Genomic DNA, 18,340 nt, shown 5'->3' with positions numbered 1-18,340 from the left:
TTCAGTTATTGGAAAAGTTCATAAGCTATAAAGTTATTTTGTGCTATGACTCTTGCAAGGTGCACATACTATTTGGGTAAAAATACAACATTTATGCAAATTTATATAATGATGATGAATAGCCTATTAAGGAATCTTGAGGATATTGAGGTAAAATACTTGTGGGAAAAAGTCATACTGCAGTACTGGAGTTATTTTTCTCTGTCAGGTGGGAGCAAATAATACTGGAAACAAAGTAAACAGTGTTGATGAGAATTATTATGGTGATGGTGATAGCATATTATAAAAAAACATGGACAAATAAAGATAACACTCATTCCATATATTATATCTATAACAATTGGCTGATTGGTGGAATACAGGAATAGCGAGGCACATAGTATGGGCTATTGGCAGCGGACCGAATTGCACAAGAGTGTACACTGGCAACTGGTTTGTTTGACAAAATACAGTAGGCAGTTTTATGGTGCTGGTGCATGAGTTTTAATACCTCGATTTTATAAATATCTGCCATTTTGATTAGTTGCATCTTATGGTAGTGGGGATTTAATTTTGACATTGGCTCAGCAAAGAGTACAGCACACATGGCGCTGTTTTGAATTATCTCGATTCGACGTAGAATGGTTTTCTTAGCTGATCCCCAATTTACAAATCCATATTGCAAATGAGACTGAAACAAGACAAAGTAAACCATGCACAAAGTTGAAATTGAAGTGAAACACCTAAGCCGATACAGCATCTACCGCAATAGCATAGTTTTTGATTTTTCAACATTCAATGTTAGTTTGTTAAGTTTCATCAATTTGCTACTTTTTTGTATTTTAGTGTTCACTCTGGACTCAAGCACATCCGGAGACTTGTCGCTATCATGAAGGTTTGTGTCATCAGCGAACAATTTTGAAAATAGTGTGAAGCTGTGGGGGAAATCATTGATAAAAATACAGAATAACGTCGGGCCCAAGCAAGATCTCTGGGCGCCTTGAGGTCACAGGCAAGGTAGGGGAACAGCATGAACCCATTTAAACAAATTGCATTCTAGTTAGCCAGGAGTTGGTTTGCTACCCCTCTAACTTCTTAATGCCACAAGTTTGTTTGACTTCTTGCTTTACAGCTTTTGTCATGAGATTTAAACGTAAAAAGGGAATTTCTATACGACCAACTCCTCTTAAACTTGCTGAAAAATGTTGAAGGTGATTTCAAAATTTTTCAGTTTTTGTTACTTTGTTTTTGACTCTGGGACTTTTTCCTAAATTTTATTGTTGTTTGTTATCAATATTCTTTCTCTTTATAAGGTGGGATCTCTGTAAATGGTTTATCACCAGATGTTACTTCAAGATAGCTTTTGCAAACAGTGTTGCAACGAACTCAACTTCAATTATTATAATCGCCAAATTTTTAAAGATTTTACCATTGTTGAAAGTAAGAATTATTTTTTTGATCAAAATAATCATTTTCAAGTATATTTCTTATCATTCGAATTTCGTAATAAATAGTTACATTGTCTCAATAAGTTAAGTTCATTTGACTAACGATGTTTAATAATGCTCCAATGTTGAAGGCATATATTAACAATAACTGTTGAACCAATCTGGCCAGATAACCATTTCTATATGACCCTCTGTGCATCAAAGGTTCGGTATCGGTACCAGGATTTTAAGACCTCATAGCACCAATTATGACAAAAAAGACCAGTGTGATGAAATAAAAAAGTGTCCCCTTTAATTAAAGCCCTAAAATTTTTTCGTAAATATAATTGTCTCCTAGAAAAATTTGAGAAATAAAATAAAAGCAATAGCAAATTTGCAACTTTTTCTATCTAAGTACTAAAAATGAGAAATCAAGCAGTACTGGCCATTTTTTCCAAATAATGTCAACAAGAATAACAACAATGAGAAATAGTATAGCGATCATATGTATAATTCGTGACCGAGAGCAAAATATTTCAAAAGAAATTTTTTCAAATTTCAAATTTTCTGCATAATATCAGACAAGATTTTACTCGATAACTTAGAATGTTAATCTAGATCTGTCATCGTCATCGTGAATGAAACCTAGTTAAAGTGCTTTTTGCCCTAGATGTTTGACGTCGACTGATCTTAATCATCTTTTTACGCTGTCTCACGTATTGTAACGACGATGAAATAGAATCGGCACTTTGATTGTTTATATTCTGTGCGACCGTACGTCGCATAGTGTTTGCGTGGGTGGACATTGCCAACATTTACAAATTAATTTACATTACGTCGAAAAAATGACAATTACCGTATTTCCCGGCTAATAAGTCGCTTTTTTAGGCCCAATTTGTCGGCCTGATTTCATTTTTTTTAGGGGGGGCGTCTAATTGAGAAAGTATGTTTATTTTATTTCTATGTGGCCTGCTTATTATTCGCATGAGCGTTCTCAAACATGATTTTCATAACCTTATTTTTGGGTCTTAGGGTCTGCCAATCATGATATTTAATCGCAGGTCGGTTATCGTTACTTTAAAGAGAAACACGGCCAATGAGATAAAGTGATTTGTGACCCTTCCGTTTTGCCGATTCAGCAGAACACGACAGGGACAGAAAAACGCTGCTGTGAAATAACCCTTGGACGTACAGTGTAGTACTTATCACATTCTAAAATTATTTTTATTTCAACATTCGGGTTAATAGGTTGTCCAAAATGATTGCCGCTTCACAACTTAAATTTATCGCTTCACAACTTAAATTTATCGCTCAATTGTTAAAAATAGTCAACTCTGTGGGTATGATTCTACCAAACTAACATGATCTGGTTCTAAACATATAAAATTATTAGCGCATATAAGCATAACTAAACAACTGAAATGAAAGTATAAATACCAAATACCACGGGTATTTGTGGACATGAAATATGTGGTAAACTGCCCAATTATAATTAATTTCGGATTGGTATTTACAAAATAATAAAACTATTATAATTCTAAAATGCAACGGCGAACTGTGGCCTTAAAATGTGTGGTAAACTGCCCGATTTACCAACATTCGAGTTATGATAATAGAATTAAATTAACACGGTAACCCATTTTAAATAGTGGTATCGGTCATGGATTCGAATATTTTGCGCAGCACAAAATCATCCTGGTAAAATGTCCATACTTTTAAATACAAACCAATGGCAACCATTATCCAAATTAGTTCCCAAGAGCGGGAAAAAGTATAAATTCTTTTTCCGACTTATGACAATTTTTCGTGAGTACGAAAATAAGAATCAAAAACTAATTGTATTCGGCACAATATCATGGCAATCTGTGGACATAAATTGTGTGGCAAACTCGCGATTAATTTTAATTTTTGATTCCTATTTTCGTATTTACAAAATACAATTGCGATCTGTGGACTTAGAATATGTGGTAAACTACGCGATTATAAATAGTTTTTGATTTCTATTTTCATATTTATAAAATAATAAAAGTATTATTACTCAAACATACAACGGCGATCTGCGGACTTAAAATGTGTGGTAAAGTTCCCGAATATAATTAATTTTTGATTCATATTTTTGTACCGACGAAAAAATTGTCACAAGTCGGAAAAATAGCTCATACTTTATCCCGCTTTTTGGCAAATAATTTGGATAATGGTTGGTATTTAAAAGCATGGGCGTTTTACTAAGATGATTTTGTGTTGCGCAAATATTCAAATCCATCATCGATACCACTATTGCCAGATTAATTTAATTCTGTTAACATGACTCATGGTATATAAAATATATACTGCAATAATCTGCAAATATGAAATGTCTGGTAATATAGCCAGGTTGTAACTTGTAGATAGCAGTTATTCCATTGCTTATTGTATGGAAATTCCTACATACATTTAGATAAGCTTCAATTAGTGGATTTTATTTTCGAAGTATTCGAAATTTCATATTCGAAAAAAATAATTTCGAATGTATTCGAAATAGTGAACTATTCGGTATTGGCCATCCCTGCTTTAATGGCTTCGCTCATTTGGGCAGTTCTGTCTATGTATTTTTTGATTTTTCAAAGTTGTTCTTAATTTTACTATATGTTTGATTCAGTTGCTATCAAGGATTCTTCATCAACTGAAGATCCATTATCAGCTCTTCAGTTACTTCGGGAAAGATTGCGATTGGAAATATCTCAGCAAAAATGGGACAACGCTGCTAATAGTTGCAAGTAAGAATTGGGAATTCTCGTTTTTACTTCTATTGATTGTCATCCTAACCAGTACTTTATAACCCGTTCATTTCTATCATTGAATTCTATGTTGCATTTCGCCCATGATGTGATCTTCGTTGTATTTGGTTTCTTCACAATGGCCAATCAGCCCAATATCGACGAATAAAACAACTGATTAACTGAATGATTTTATTTACATAGTATATATACATTAAAAAGTAAAACATATCATTCTGATTTATGTCTTTCTATTCTAAAGAAAATCGCAAATTCAAAACTAAATGTAAATTTTTATTCCATATTCATTAAAATGTAATGTCAGATATTTTGTAACTTCAATAATTTGTTCCTGAAAATAATAAGATTCTAGAAATAAGAGGAAAAGTTTGAATGAGTTTTCAATGAGTTTGAATGAGTTTCTTGGTTTTACAGTTTTTTTTTTAAAATATGACTAAAGCGATACAAAAACTGTCAATAAATGAGGAAACGATAACCCAGATCAAAAAGGGAGTGACTGGTATTTCTATAACATGGGCAGATGTTTTGGTGAAGAAGGGCGACAGCTTATCTGCCACACAGGTATATTATTGGAATTAATCAATTAATTAGTCAATTAATCCTTCGACTGCCGTGAAATGAAAATTTGATGTTTTCTGCAAAACTACTACTTTAAAATCAAATATGCTTCTCCCGTTTCTATCTTTTATTCCGACCATACTTTTTTAATTTTGTATTATTTATAAATTTGTTGCCAGTACCAAAAAAACACAATATTAATTTTGACCATATTCACTTGATATGTGATTGATATCAAGCAAGATAATAATCAAATCATAAAATAATAATAAAAAATGGAATTCTGTAATCAGGTGCACCATATCATTTATGTAATTTGAATATTGACAATATAACTAGCATTGTAGTATTGTGTGACCGGAGAAGTTAACAAATAAGAAATCTGTAGACAATGCTTGTTAATATGATCTTAAGTATACTTGATTTGACATAACACTCCAGGTTGTGTGGCTGTTGGATTGTTGTTATGCATGCCGTGGTTTACACTTCCTGTATCTTTCCTGACATAAATGTACACATTTCTGTAATTATTGCCACTAACGGGTGAAAGTGGCAAAGTTGGATACCATTTAGTGAACGGTGATGGATTTCCAGAAAGTGTCACAAGTTGCTGAAATAGATAGGATAGGATTTACATATTTATCAAGGCGGCTTAATAATCATGTTGGGTATGGGGTTAGTTGGCCAGTTCTCTGATGAATAGACATGACGGTGAAGGAAGCTGTAACTGACCACAGGTTATGTGAACCACCTTATGAAAGCTAGAAGTTCTGCATTCATCTTGTACATAATTAACCCACACAGGATCCAAACCAGCGAACCCACGCAGGGTAATCAGAGGTGCTGTGGCGAGCGTAAGAATTTGTAGTTGAACATCTTCATTATGAATCAAATTTAAATACTCACTGAGTTTTTGTACAATAGTCCTGTCCAGTATCCTGTAAGAGATGATGTTGATTTTGATCTGACTAACTCTGCTATTTTCTGGTAATGTGTTTCATCTTGAATGTGTCCAATATTCATACCAATATCTCTACATGCTTGTGTTGCTTGGTCAAAATTCATTGTGGTTTTGCGAAGTTCCATCCGATAACAATTATTCTTGTAAAAGACTTCGCAGTTGACTATTATATTTAGAAAAAGAAAAATATATTTAGTTCTGTTTATTGGGGATTCTAGATTCTAAATCATGTTTGCCAAACAATTTTTATGTTTCTAGTTGGCTTTTAATTTCATGTTTCAAAACTCTTTGACAAAAAATTCATCATGTAATGTTAACAAAACAGTTTTACATAATTGATAGTTTAGTAAATATTACCCATTCTCTGCTGAAGATCATTCATGGTTTTATTCATCTTCTCTTCCGTTTCTGTCCGCAGATCATTTATTGCTGCAATAAGTTATATATAAATGGGTCGCTGAACTAATAGTACAAATCAAACAAACTAAATTTTTTAAAAACATTGAAATTAGTGATACACTATTTTTTTAAATTTTTCAATGAATGAGTGAATAAAGTTTGCAACACAACATACTTAGATGTTCTGCCAAAACCCCATTATTAAGTTTGTATATACCAAGTCCATTTATACGGAAAGTCTTCATATCATCAATTAAAAAGATGTAAAGCATATATATATATTTACAATAAGAAGTAAACTGTAAAAAGGGAAATCTGTAATTTTTGCAAGATTTTCCACTCGAAACAAGGCTTTGTACAAGCGTCACTGATGCTTACGGCCAATAGCAAATAAATATTAATTTAAATTACCTGATGCTATTGCTGCATTAATTCTTTCATAATCAACAATTCCTTTTGGGCCTCTTGGCCCCTGTGGCCCTTTCGGGCCAATTTCACCAGGAGGTCCACGTTTGCCCGGAACACCCTGTGAGCTTTGTTGTGGTGGAATCGGGTACGTTTCTTCTGCATTGACATTTTCAATTTGCATGCAAATTCTTTGATTGCAATATACTTGATTGACGAGCAATTGAATGCTCAAAAACATACAATATAGTATATTCTTACTCATATTTAATGCCTGTTTGAAGCTAACATTAGCATTATAACCCAAATGCAGTCAATACAGCTAGTTTATAGTGAATTGAATGCATACGTATATGGCTTCGATTAATCCACTTGCAATTCCACTTACATCTTACAATCTGTAATTTATAAACAGAGGCAAATACATCTATGCTTTCTAACCTACTACATTAAGCAACGTACTGTAGCAAGTATTTATATTGGGATGATGCTTTCGTTTTTAGATGCTGTGTTGTTTTCAACCACAAAATTCCAACGACTAAAAATGCTATTTTTGTTGAGTGTTTTGAATTGTCTTGGGAAAGTGTATGAAAATTGTTGTGGAATGTTTTGGGTTGTCATGGGAAATTACAAAAAACTTGTTTCCCATGCTATTTTGCTATGAAATTTCTGCACTTTTGGTATTGTTGTGACTTGTGAATAGAAGTTTTGACCTTTTCGTGCGAGGAAATAATGAAGGATCAAAAACAATCGTCGGTGTGTTTGAATAATATTTTTCGACTTGAAAGTAGTTATTTATCATGTTTTTTTGTAACTACAACTGAACCATGAAAACAAGGCACTGACTGAATTATCAAACTTTTTTTTTTTTTGAAAAGTATAAGAAAAGAAAATATTTTTCTTGTGATAGTATTCAAATCAGGAAATTTAATATATTAGATACGTAAGAGTAATGTAATATGATTTTGACTAGGCTACATGAAAGTTTTCAAGTTGAATATTCTAATCTTGACAAAATAATCCTTATTAAGGTTTGCATTGTAATATTATTTATTTGTGAATACATATTTATTGATGAATGTTTTTAATGGGATATTATAACAGTCATGGATAAACAAACAGGCAAAAAGAATTGTTATCTATTTAATATTACTTTTTTAAAGGTCTTTGAAGAAGCTGTGACAGAAAATCCATATGATGCAAAACTTTGTTATGAAGCAGCTTTGTTTCAATTGAATCAAGAATCATCGGACATTGATGCTGCACTTCTGTATTTTGAAACTTGTGCTTCAGCCTATTTGAAAATAGGTAAAAGTTTTGTAGTTTTCATCAAATTAAGATTCATCGTGTGTAATATAATTGTTATATTATGTCCAATTCCTGATCTATCAATCAATAAACATACTAAATGATATTGATGAAACTAAGAGCGAAGGAGGTCATACCTATATTATACGTTGTTCATTGTCACTCACTTAGAAGTGAAAGTGACTGATTTTTGAATCAAGTTTTAGGCAACAACTAAATTGCAAAAAGCTGAGTGAGGAAATCGCAAATATGAAATGAAATGAGTACCATCAAGTAGATACTGAGCATAAAATATTCCTAAAGAGCTGGATTACAATTACATGATGTAATGAGTGGTATTTACCCTCAATAGTAGTGAGTACTACACTTAACTACCAATTTTTGATTCTGATATAATTAACCAGGCTTTGCCATTGCCTACCCCGCTATCTGTGAGGACATGAGTTAAACAATAAAATTAGTTCTTCAATTTTTGTTTCATTTTAGTTTCATTTTCAGATATAGATGTGATTAATTTATCAGAATTGAAGAAATTATTTCACTACTTATTGAGATTATCGGATTCATTAACTGACAAACATCTTTCTCTTTTACCGGAAATTAGTTGGAAAATTGTTGGGAAGAACAAAGCGTATTTATGGATGATTTACATGTAAGTGAAATAGATCAAGGCTGTTGAGATTATGAGTGTTAAGATAATATAGGGTGACTCATTTTTTTTTAATATTGCAAATGGTATTTATCGATGTCATATATTGTTTAGGCCCTGACAGATGTATTAAACTAGCTAGCGATCGGAGACCGTCGACTTATCGATCTGCGGTTTCGATTCCTTCGCTCTGACTCAATAACAACACCGCATGTTCCATCACTAAATAATTAATAACTCGCTAATTATACGACATAATTCATCCAAAAGCAATAGGCTTCTGATTCAATATATATTGAATGCACATGCAAAATTTGGAGTAGATTCAACCTTGCTTTCGTGAGATATCGCGTAACATACGAAAGTGTATGACAGACAAACAAACAAACAAATACCTATCAACATACTTATCGAGATCGATGAAGTAAAAATACTTTTGAATTCACTGATTAAAAAGCAACAAACCTGGTTGAGATATATTTAGACCTGACTTCGTAACAAAATTGAAATCATAAAGGGACTTTATGGACACCCTGTAGATCCAGAAATATCCTGATGTGCCACTCAATCAATGTTTGTGATTACGCCAATCGTAATGGAATTCCTATTTGGATTCTATTCATTTTTGAACAATGCTTTATGGTGTATCATGTTCTTTTCAGTGTAATTCTCGATTTATCCAGCGAATCTGTCAACGTTATTCTGGATTATTATGAAAAGGCAATTGTGGATGTGGGTGATGAAAATGATAGAAGACAAATATGGCTAAGGTGGGACTTTATAATCAGATTCGCAAATTTTTTTAATAATAAAAAAAAGTATATTCAAATAATTCATTTTCCTCGAAATACTTATTTGGATACTTCTTGATACCATCATTGTAAAATTCAAAAGTATTGATAGCTAATTTTAGTTTCTCTTCTCAGGACCCATTTTTGATCCTCTTAACTGAATTTAAAACTTTTAGGAAGACAAAATAATCATTCAGTTGTTTAATTTGTACCCAAGGTTTGGAGACAACGAAAAAACTAATCAATTGCTAGATAATGTTTCCAACCATGCCTGAGAATCTTGAATTAAAAATTGTCTAAGCGACTTCTTAAAATTTCAATTGGCACGTCACCTTTGACATCTTGATGATATCCAGTGGCGTTGTGCTCATCGTCCATTCCCATTCTTTTCTCTCCTCCAGGATAAATATGTAAGTACTACTACTACATAAATGGTCAAAGCATCTCTCATTTAGAATAAAAAATATCCCGATTCCATTTTTTATATCAAATTTTCTTTACAGATATCTTCTATATCGTCAGCATCTTGCCTCAAAACTAGTCGAACCAACAACAATAACTGTAAAAACGCGTCAAATATGGCTAAAGAATTTTACCGCAGTTATTCGCCGATGCATAACAACTTGTTCTCCAGAATTAGCCATTGATGAATTGCTCAGCTCTGATGCCAGATTTTCTGACTACACATTTCATAATCAGGTAGAAATATAATGTGAACTTATTGGCGATGATGTACTCTAGGTCAGTGGTTCTCAACCTTTCTACCCTGGCGGACCGGTAAAATTAAAATTGAAATGACTGGAACATAAAAGAATAACATATATTTGCGTAAAATAATGCAGTGTAGGGCACTCAATATGCTCCTAGACATAAAAGGCACACCCAAAAACATGTCACACGAAAAAAAAAATATCGAATAATGTGACGGCCAAAAATTGAAATGAGTGAAACGAAATAATACCATATATTTGCGTAATGAAATGCAGTGCTGGACACTCATTACGCATATGAAATGCAGCATAAAAAAATCTCACATGAAAAATATAGGATTGTAAACGAGGCCTCAAAGAAGTTTCTGCATCACGTAGCTATGCAGCGGCGTGTGGCCGATTTCTCTGCTTCGATTTAATTAAAGCTAATAATGAAAATGTTTTAACGCATAAGTAACTGGTTGAAAATACGGACAACAGTTTGATTGCTCGATTACTTAGCGATGGGTATTCGTTATCAAGAGATATCCAAAATTGTGACAGTGATACTTTTTTAAATCTGAACTGTAAAGTATAATCACAATTTTAATCGAGGTTTTTTCTTTTTCGAGTTTATCATATTAATCCCACTGCAGTTGCTTGACGTCTCAAACAAAATGAATTTACAACAAAATGACAAAGTCGTCGGTAACTTGGCCCAAAATCCTACTGTGCCTGCCTAAAATACATGGATCTCTGCGGTCCATGCTTTTTTGCGCGTCTCGGGAGTCGTGACCACCTGCAGGGTCGCAACAACTTCATATCTTACTAGAATATTATACTGTTCTTGACTGTATTTTTGTTTAAACAAAGAAATATGCATAAAGTTTTATATGGATAGTCATATTAATCGGGCAAAGCATGAAGAACAGAAAAACACACGTGCCAATTTTTAGGTTTCTGATTCTTGCGAGATTCGATGGCGCGCATTCGCGGCGAATCAGAGCCGAAAAAGCGAAGTGTTATTACCTGGGGATAAGATGTCCCGAAAGACGTCGCCAAGATGTGGCAATATGACGGCGGAAGAGAAATTGCGTAATAAACGCAACCTCGTCTTCGGTAAAGCAATTGAGGCGGCATTAAAACAACCAAACTACGAAATTTCTCGCGGACCGGCAAAAAAGCTGCGCGGACCGGCGGTTGGGAACCACTGCTCTAGGTTACTAGATTCTAACATGATACATAATAATAGTAAGTGTACAGTTGTTTATTAAAATTCATATCCTTTTATTTTTTATAGATGTTTATGTCTAATTCTCGGAATAATAAAGATTTTTGTGAATTTGCTTTTTTGCTTAATGATAATAAACTCATTTAGGATACTAAATATTTTGCATAGACCGATCGATTTTTGATAATGACAGTATTTACATGATAATATTGATTTTAGTATTTTATAAACTACAGGTTGCGTCTATCTACTTATCATGCTTTCATACAAGGCAACACATATCAACTGCTTATAATTTTCTTACTGATCTGATGCCATATAATGTTCCACTGTTATTGAGGTAAGTGGATAAATGGTGATTTGTTGGAAGGTAAACTAGTAGGTACTCCTGAAGTATGTGATTCAAAATGGCAAACACTTGAGCGTAGTATGTGTACCAGGTTAGGGCTAGGCCATAATTTCAGGTACATAGTATAGGAGTCACTTGCCTAGTCCCTGAACTCGTAGTAGAACTAAAATAAGGAAAATTGGCATAAAAATATGGCCTAACCCTAACCTAGTACACGTACTACGTTCCGGTGTCTGCTATTTTGGTCCACATACTTCGGGAGCGCCAACTAGTATGCAACATCTATTTAAATAAGTTTATAAATATTTGTATTTGATTTGGTGAATTTTTGAATTTATATTCTATGGGTTTCTTTAACAACAATCTTTCAATCAAACAAGGGACCATTAGGGTATACCAAATTTGGAAATGTTATTGTAGAAACATTTTAGCTTTAGCGTTCTTCATAGGCATTTAGAATTAGTATTTGATATACACAGTCTTTGTAAATTATCTTGTAATGGAAAAATAATATTCGTTTGGTTTTTCAATTTCGACTGTACTTTCATCAGCATTTTAGATCAAGGTTTCGGGAACATTAACTCGGATATTCCAAATTTTATGGAATATATTTTTATATTCCAGGGCTTGCCGACATTTTCTCAGTTTTGGAGATGACTCAACAATCGTTTCCATATTATGGAGGATAACTTCAACTACATTGTGTCAAAACATGATGATATGGAAAATGTAGTAAATCTTGAATAATCTTTTTTGAATGATATTTGATATATTTGCTATTCAAGTTTTATGGTAATCAACATGTTTTCTTACGAGTTGTATGTAAATCCAAGTATTTAGATGTTAAATGTTTAAATCCTTTTTGTAATTGATTTATAAAAGTTTCATGAGGCAACTTATTAATTTCTATATTTTTTTTTCACAAAATGATCTAGATCAGTCTCGTCACTTTTCTCTCGTGGAAGAATATCAAAGGTACGGGTATCAAGTTTTGATTTTGTGAAATTGACAAAGTGACAATTATGTTTATTGAAAATAATCCCTATTTTAGGCAATACATCTGTCCCGGCGGTCTGTGGATGCAGTACCGTATTCTCGTGAGCTGTGGACTGATGTAAATATAAATTTTTCTTAACTAGTAAAATGTTTTAAACTTTGTTTCCTGGGCAACAGGTGAGTGCAATTAGAAAGTTGTTATATTTGTAAAGTGATAATTTCATACAAAAATTGGGACCATGTGGCTTCTTGCAAATGTACGTAAAATCGATTTATTTTGATTGCATTCATTTTAGAGTTCTTCGTGGGTCATATTTTCATACTTTCAGATTATGAGTTGAAATTTGAACTAGCTATTATGGGAGTTTTAATTTCAGATGTTCTTAAGATGCAGGTAGAAAATTTCCAGCTTTAATAGAATGAGATTTTTGAATGTGTCTTGTATTCGCCACAGTTAAATGTTCATTCTCTTAAACTAGTACTGAAATCAGATGCAATTTTTCATTTCAATGAATCAAGAGTCAGGATGTTGGATTGTAAAACTGCTTTGTTTTGCTAGTGATACACCAGAAGTTTTAATAATCTTGCTGGTTGAAAGACTAGTCTTTCAGTTTGATTTGAGAGCCTGTCATCATTGTTTCAAGTTCAATGTCAGACGAAACGTTATAGAAATATATTTGTGTTAGTGTGCATCAAGACTTTTGAATCACTAGGATAGTTATCTCCACTCTTACTACAGCATCCTTGCATTGAGTGCATATGGATTCATCGACACAAAAGCATAAAAGTTAAGTAGTTAGTCTGCAGAAACCAAATCATTTAACCTGTTAATTTAGTCCTTTGCTTGAATTTCGTCATTCTTTTAGTTTTGACTTTGAAGTCTGGAATCTTCAAGTTTTTGAATTTGTACAATTTATTCACAATATTTTAAAACAGTAAATTGCGTTTTCTGCATGTTATAGCCCTGAAACCCGGGCTTCGTCATGTCTGAATTCTATGGACATTCCTATTATTTTGCATTCTGAAGAAAAATAAAGAAATTTTCTTTTAAAATTCTTTCTCACACTCTTTTAGGAATGTCCCATTTTAAAGTAATAAGAAACTCATATTCATGTGATTTCAGTATAGTTTCAGCAGACTTAGGGCTCCTGGATTTTTTTCTTCCTAATATCGAATATTAACATGCATATTTAGGAAACATCCAATCTAAAATTTCAGGTTAAATATTTATATCGACTTGTATTTAGTCTCTTCATCAGAACAGTTTAGGAACAACAGGATAGAGTATTGTGTTAAGAGAGGCAGATAAAGTTTATAGTAACTTCAGATATTTGAAATCACTCTTGCATTGCCTGTTGGAGGTGTTTTGATTGCTTCGGAAATTACTCAAGATGTCTTGTGTTGAAACCGCAAGAAGAACTGACATTGTGGATTTTTGATTCGTTAATCTTCTTTCTATATTCCTTTCCATTCTACACAATGTCGTTACTATTTGTTTGTTTTAATATACGTTTTCTCTGTTACTGCAGTATCTCACCACTCTGAAAACATATGCGAAACCTGAAGATTTTATTCCGGAAAAGATTCGATGTTCATCATGGTTACAGATGGATGCAGGATGTCTTCTGCCCAAAACTCCTCAAGTTAATTTCTTGCAATAAAAAGGTGAGAGTGATTGGTTATCTTTGTTACTATATTAAGCATCTCAATATTTTACATTTTTGTATATATACAGTATATTTTGCATCAGAAAATAGAAATGTAGGGTATTTGGAAGTGGGTGCCCTTAGAATATAGCAGGGTGGTTGCCTGTATTTGTTCTAATCAAACTTTTCCATTTCGATAGAGCAGGATATTAAAGGAAATTTTTCTTAAGATTAATCTTTTCTACACATCTTTGCCACTTATTTTTTTTCAGGTATATCTTCGATTTTCATATTCTGCAGTACCCGGTCTCCTCAACTTGCAGTAAGTACTGTTTATTACTGCAGTAGGTTCCGTTCTACAACAAACATGAACTGTTATTTTCGCATCTCGGCTCCTTCATGGGCTTCGCAGATGCCAATTAATATTGTTTTGTTTTATGCAGTACTTGGTGTATTGTAGGACTACTTGCTTAGTTTAAGTGTAACCATAACGAATTGATGGAAAGTGTTTTGAAGATCAATTCTGCACCAGAATATTGTCAAGAAACTGGATGGTTCCTTCCGACCTAAACCAAAGTTTTGTGCATACGATTTGTTCCTGTGAATGATGCTCAATTATTGTCGAGTTCGTGAGAAGATCCTTGTCTAGAATATCTCATTTTCTGCAAATTTGGAAGTTTAGAAGATCCAAGATTTTTTTTGATCTTCAGCAGTTTTTATTTTTTCCGTCTTTGTATTTATGTTTCCGTCACTGCTTTATCCATTTTCTGTATTCCATTTTTCACTTGGACACTCACTGCAAGCAAAAATGCTTTTGATGGCATATTATTACTTTTTTTAATAAATACATTTGCGTGACTTTGTCTGCATTTTGTTATCAAACTTGGATTTCCTTACATTTTGTCCAGATTTAGAAATGAAAGGACATCAAAGAATAGTTTTTATGTCGATATAAGGTTTTGATATTTATCCATATCCTTCTCTTTGTTTATCCCTGTCAATGTCTAGAACAGGGCTCTTCAAACTGGGGCTCCACTTTAGTTAGGGAATAGGACTGCAGACACAATCGACGACAGTTTCACCAGTTCACAAAATGTAGCGTCGCCGTTCTACGCGTATAAACTAAGTATCTATCACATTCTCATAAATTTTAGTGGTGTTGGGTATCGATACAAGAATCTCTAGTGGTAGATAATACAATACTAACTGAAACAAAATAATGAACGCGGAACCGGCTGATTTGTTTTATTCAACTGATTTTTAAAAGTAAATGCAACTCATTGAAAATGGTAATATGACATGAAACCGGTATCCGCACAGGAGGTATGCGATTTTATGTCAAGTTGGAATATATAAAGTTGTCACACACTTAGAACCTATAGAGCTACTCGAACTTAGAAATTGGGATCTTTCCCTGTTTGAAGATACCCCTATTTATCAAAATTACCTATGCCGATAAAGTGTTAAATATTGCAATTCCCAAAGATTAATAGCATGGCCGCCGCGCAAGAGGCACGCGGTTTTATTATTATATATCAGAGTAGAATAAATAAAGTTTGTCACACACCTTGAACCTAAAATTACTAACTTAGAAATTGCGCCTTTCCCTGTCGAAGATGACCGTATTTATCAAAATTACGTACCGGTATATACCGATAAAGTGTTGAATTTTCAAAGATTAATGGCATGTCCTGTCCGCACAAGAGGCACGGGATATTATTATTTTATAACAAAGTGGAATACATAAAGTTTGTCACTCTTCACGTTTGTTACTCATCATAACGGATAAAGTGACATAATGAGAAAATGCCGTTTTAGATTGTCACCGACACAATTTGCAGACATATTTAAGCAAACATTGTGGTATTTTCCTTCCTATATTAAGTCAAATATCTCTTTAAATTGGTCAGCTTTCTTTTCAAACTCATATTTACAAAATAACCTACAAATAACTGCAAATTGACTGATTACCGAATTTTACCTAATTTGAGATACAGAAGGGTAATTACTAAATTTTCTGATAAATAGGCAGCATTTTTTGTATTACTGTTAAGGCTGGTTGCAATAAAACACCCGCAGGAATTATATTGTTAGGCCATTACAGTAATATTCAGTTATCATGTATAACCAACTCATTTGATTTTTAGTTTTCTATGAAGCCTATTTTGTTAGCAGATATTCCCGACCCCCCAAAAAAATAGAAAGCCAGTTGACAATTTAGACTAGCCGAGCACATTATTATTCAACTTCACTAGCCATAACACTAGTCAATTCAGTTAAATTAGTGATGTAACAATATGTCAAAAGATTTTTCCGGTTATTTTTATTTTGACGAAACAACACCAAATACGATTTTTTGTCTACGTTGGCGCAAATGCGACGCGGGCCACAGATAATGGAGCGGTGGGCCACATGTGGCCCGCGAACCTGGGTTTGGACCAAAGCGTGTGGATGGGAAGAAGCACGATAGGATTTATATATTTATCCCGGGGGAGAGGAAAGCCGATAAGACGGCTCATCCATATGGCGAACCACGGCATCTCGTCCAGTTACCAGTCCATGTCGGGTATGGGATTAGTTAGTTATTTGTTCCGGAAGCATGGACTTGATGGTAGAGGAAGCCGTAACCGGCCAGCGGTTACGTGATCCACCCTACGACGGCGAGGAGTCCAGCAATCTTCCCGCACATAACTATCCCGCATGGGATTCGAACCTGCGAACCCATGCAGAGTAATCAGAGATGCGGGGGCGAGCGTATTCCTAACGCTTAGCACGATCAAAGCAATGACATTAAACAACATGATGCGCAACTCCGGCATTTTTGTCCGAAGATCGTATTCGATAGCACGCTCCAATGCACATACTTGACGAGACAAAAACGAGCGGACGTGTGCTGCTTTCAAGGCGTAGCACGAATGGTGTTCGTGCCTGCTTTGACAGTTGTTGTCGATTTTAATGATATTTTTGAAAGTTGGGGTAAAAAGAAATCGGTAAAAGGTAAGGTGAATACTATTGTTGTATATCACACCCGGGCATCGCACTGTTAAGTACATGTGGGAAAGCCAGCCTTTGTCAAATACTACGAAGTTATTAATTCAGTACGGTACGTAGTTGCCCATTTGCCGAAATTACATATTTACTTACCCCTTATGGTTTCAAATAGTTCATGCACCTCCAGTTAGATTTTTTTAATCAGTGAGGATATATACTCATTGTTGACTGCTGCTCATTGTAACATACTATTACGCATTCACTTTTATTTGCGTATTAAATCAAAGTGTTAAAAAGTTCACCTAACATTTCACTCATAACGGTCTATATTGTATAGTCTGATTTCTCAAGTATTTGGAGCCACGAATGCTTGTAATTTTCTGACTAAACCCTTTTATTAGTTGGTTTATATACCAAATTCAGTAAAATATTTTTTAAATAAAACATGAGATATTGGATTTATTAGCTTTTCCATTCTGAATCATATAGACTGCTTTATTTATTCTTAACGGAAATTAATAAATCTCCTCTCTTTCTTCAGATGTGAAAGTTGTGGACAAACCTGTCTAAGCATTGTGAGACTCTTGCAGCACAAGAGGCAATAGCAGAAATAGTAAGTATATCAATCAAGAAATTAAGCCGACATAAAGCAAAACTTTCAACTATTCGTCTAATCTCAATTTCCTATTATTTATTCACAGGACAACTATAGCAGACGGGGAGATATCAGAAGTCTGGCGACATATCAGTGACAGTGTGATTCCAAGAAATATAATGCAATTGAAAATTGAAAATTGCAATAGAAAAACAACCTATGGAGGCATGCAAAGACATTTGACCCTCCGGTAGAGTTGTGTATGGCCCCCACATCCTGCAGGGCTTGAGGAAAATAACTAAAAATTCCAAAGCGTAAGATTGCATAAGCGGTCTTATTTGTAAAAAGGCACAAAACACGCCAGACATACTTAAAACAGCTTTGGAAATGAGGATTACGGGTACCTCACTGCACCTGTGTTATATTTGGTTCATCAACTTTTGGTAGTACTATAGAAGAAATTCCGGAAGGGGTATAATCATCATTCATGATAAAATACTATCATATATTTTTTGAACAACTTCAATCTAGACCAGGGATCTCAAACTCGCGGCCCCAAAGAACTTCCAGTGCGGCCCTCGAACGCTTA

General features: G+C 33.9%; 3 protein-coding genes and 1 long non-coding RNA gene across 4 annotated transcripts in view; 3 read left to right on the top strand and 1 right to left on the bottom strand.

The window, feature by feature from the left end:
* LOC144424539 (uncharacterized) overlaps positions 1-18,340 on the top strand; it is a 58,308-nt gene that overhangs the window by 800 nt on the left and 39,168 nt on the right. The window contains exons 2-4 of the mRNA XM_078113924.1: positions 209-996; positions 1,293-1,419; positions 4,045-4,162. Coding sequence (XP_077970050.1) covers positions 1,308-1,419; positions 4,045-4,162 — 230 coding nt within the window. The 5' untranslated portion in view covers positions 209-996; positions 1,293-1,307. The remainder of the gene's footprint in view (positions 1-208; positions 997-1,292; positions 1,420-4,044; positions 4,163-18,340) is intronic.
* On the top strand, positions 4,200-11,518 carry LOC144424410 (zinc finger C3H1 domain-containing protein-like). The gene is made up of 6 exons (XM_078113738.1): positions 4,200-4,744; positions 7,670-7,814; positions 8,313-8,466; positions 9,126-9,233; positions 9,758-9,953; positions 11,411-11,518. The coding sequence occupies exons 1-6, from the start codon at positions 4,613-4,615 to the stop codon at positions 11,516-11,518; spliced, it is 843 nt and encodes a 280-aa protein (XP_077969864.1). The 5' UTR covers positions 4,200-4,612.
* LOC144424523 (uncharacterized) lies at positions 4,741-6,885 on the bottom strand. The gene is made up of 4 exons (XM_078113904.1): positions 6,513-6,885; positions 6,060-6,131; positions 5,648-5,865; positions 4,741-5,351 (listed from the first exon to the last, which is right to left on the bottom strand). Exons 1-4 carry the CDS (start codon positions 6,769-6,771, stop codon positions 5,151-5,153), a joined length of 750 nt encoding a protein of 249 aa, XP_077970030.1. The 5' UTR covers positions 6,772-6,885; the 3' UTR covers positions 4,741-5,150.
* Positions 12,160-15,023, top strand: LOC144424401 (uncharacterized). Its single transcript, XR_013476700.1, has 2 exons — positions 12,160-14,184; positions 14,438-15,023. It is a non-coding gene; the product is annotated as an uncharacterized LOC144424401 (long non-coding RNA).

The sequence above is a fragment of the Styela clava genome, chromosome 6, assembly GCF_964204865.1.
Source record: "Styela clava chromosome 6, kaStyClav1.hap1.2, whole genome shotgun sequence".
Taxonomy (NCBI): domain Eukaryota; kingdom Metazoa; phylum Chordata; class Ascidiacea; order Stolidobranchia; family Styelidae; genus Styela; species Styela clava.
Note: the sequence above shows the minus strand (reverse complement) of the source record. Positions and strands in the feature narration are given on the sequence as shown.

Excerpts from the sequence above, each read along its gene's own strand:
- LOC144424410 (XM_078113738.1), top strand. The coding sequence starts at position 4,613 with ATGACTAAAGCGATACAAAAACTGTCAATAAATGAGGAAACGATAACC. Across the intron at positions 7,815-8,312 it reads TTCAGCCTATTTGAAAATAG|ATATAGATGTGATTAATTTA; the intron begins GTAAAAGTTTTG and ends TTTCATTTTCAG. Across the intron at positions 9,234-9,757 it reads AGAAGACAAATATGGCTAAG|ATATCTTCTATATCGTCAGC; the intron begins GTGGGACTTTAT and ends TTTTCTTTACAG.
- LOC144424523 (XM_078113904.1), bottom strand. The coding sequence starts at position 6,771 with ATGAGTAAGAATATACTATATTGTATGTTTTTGAGCATTCAATTGCTC. Across the intron at positions 5,866-6,059 it reads TGATCTTCAGCAGAGAATGG|TCAACTGCGAAGTCTTTTAC; the intron begins GTAATATTTACT and ends TAAATATAATAG. Across the intron at positions 5,352-5,647 it reads GACTATTGTACAAAAACTCA|CAACTTGTGACACTTTCTGG; the intron begins GTGAGTATTTAA and ends TATCTATTTCAG.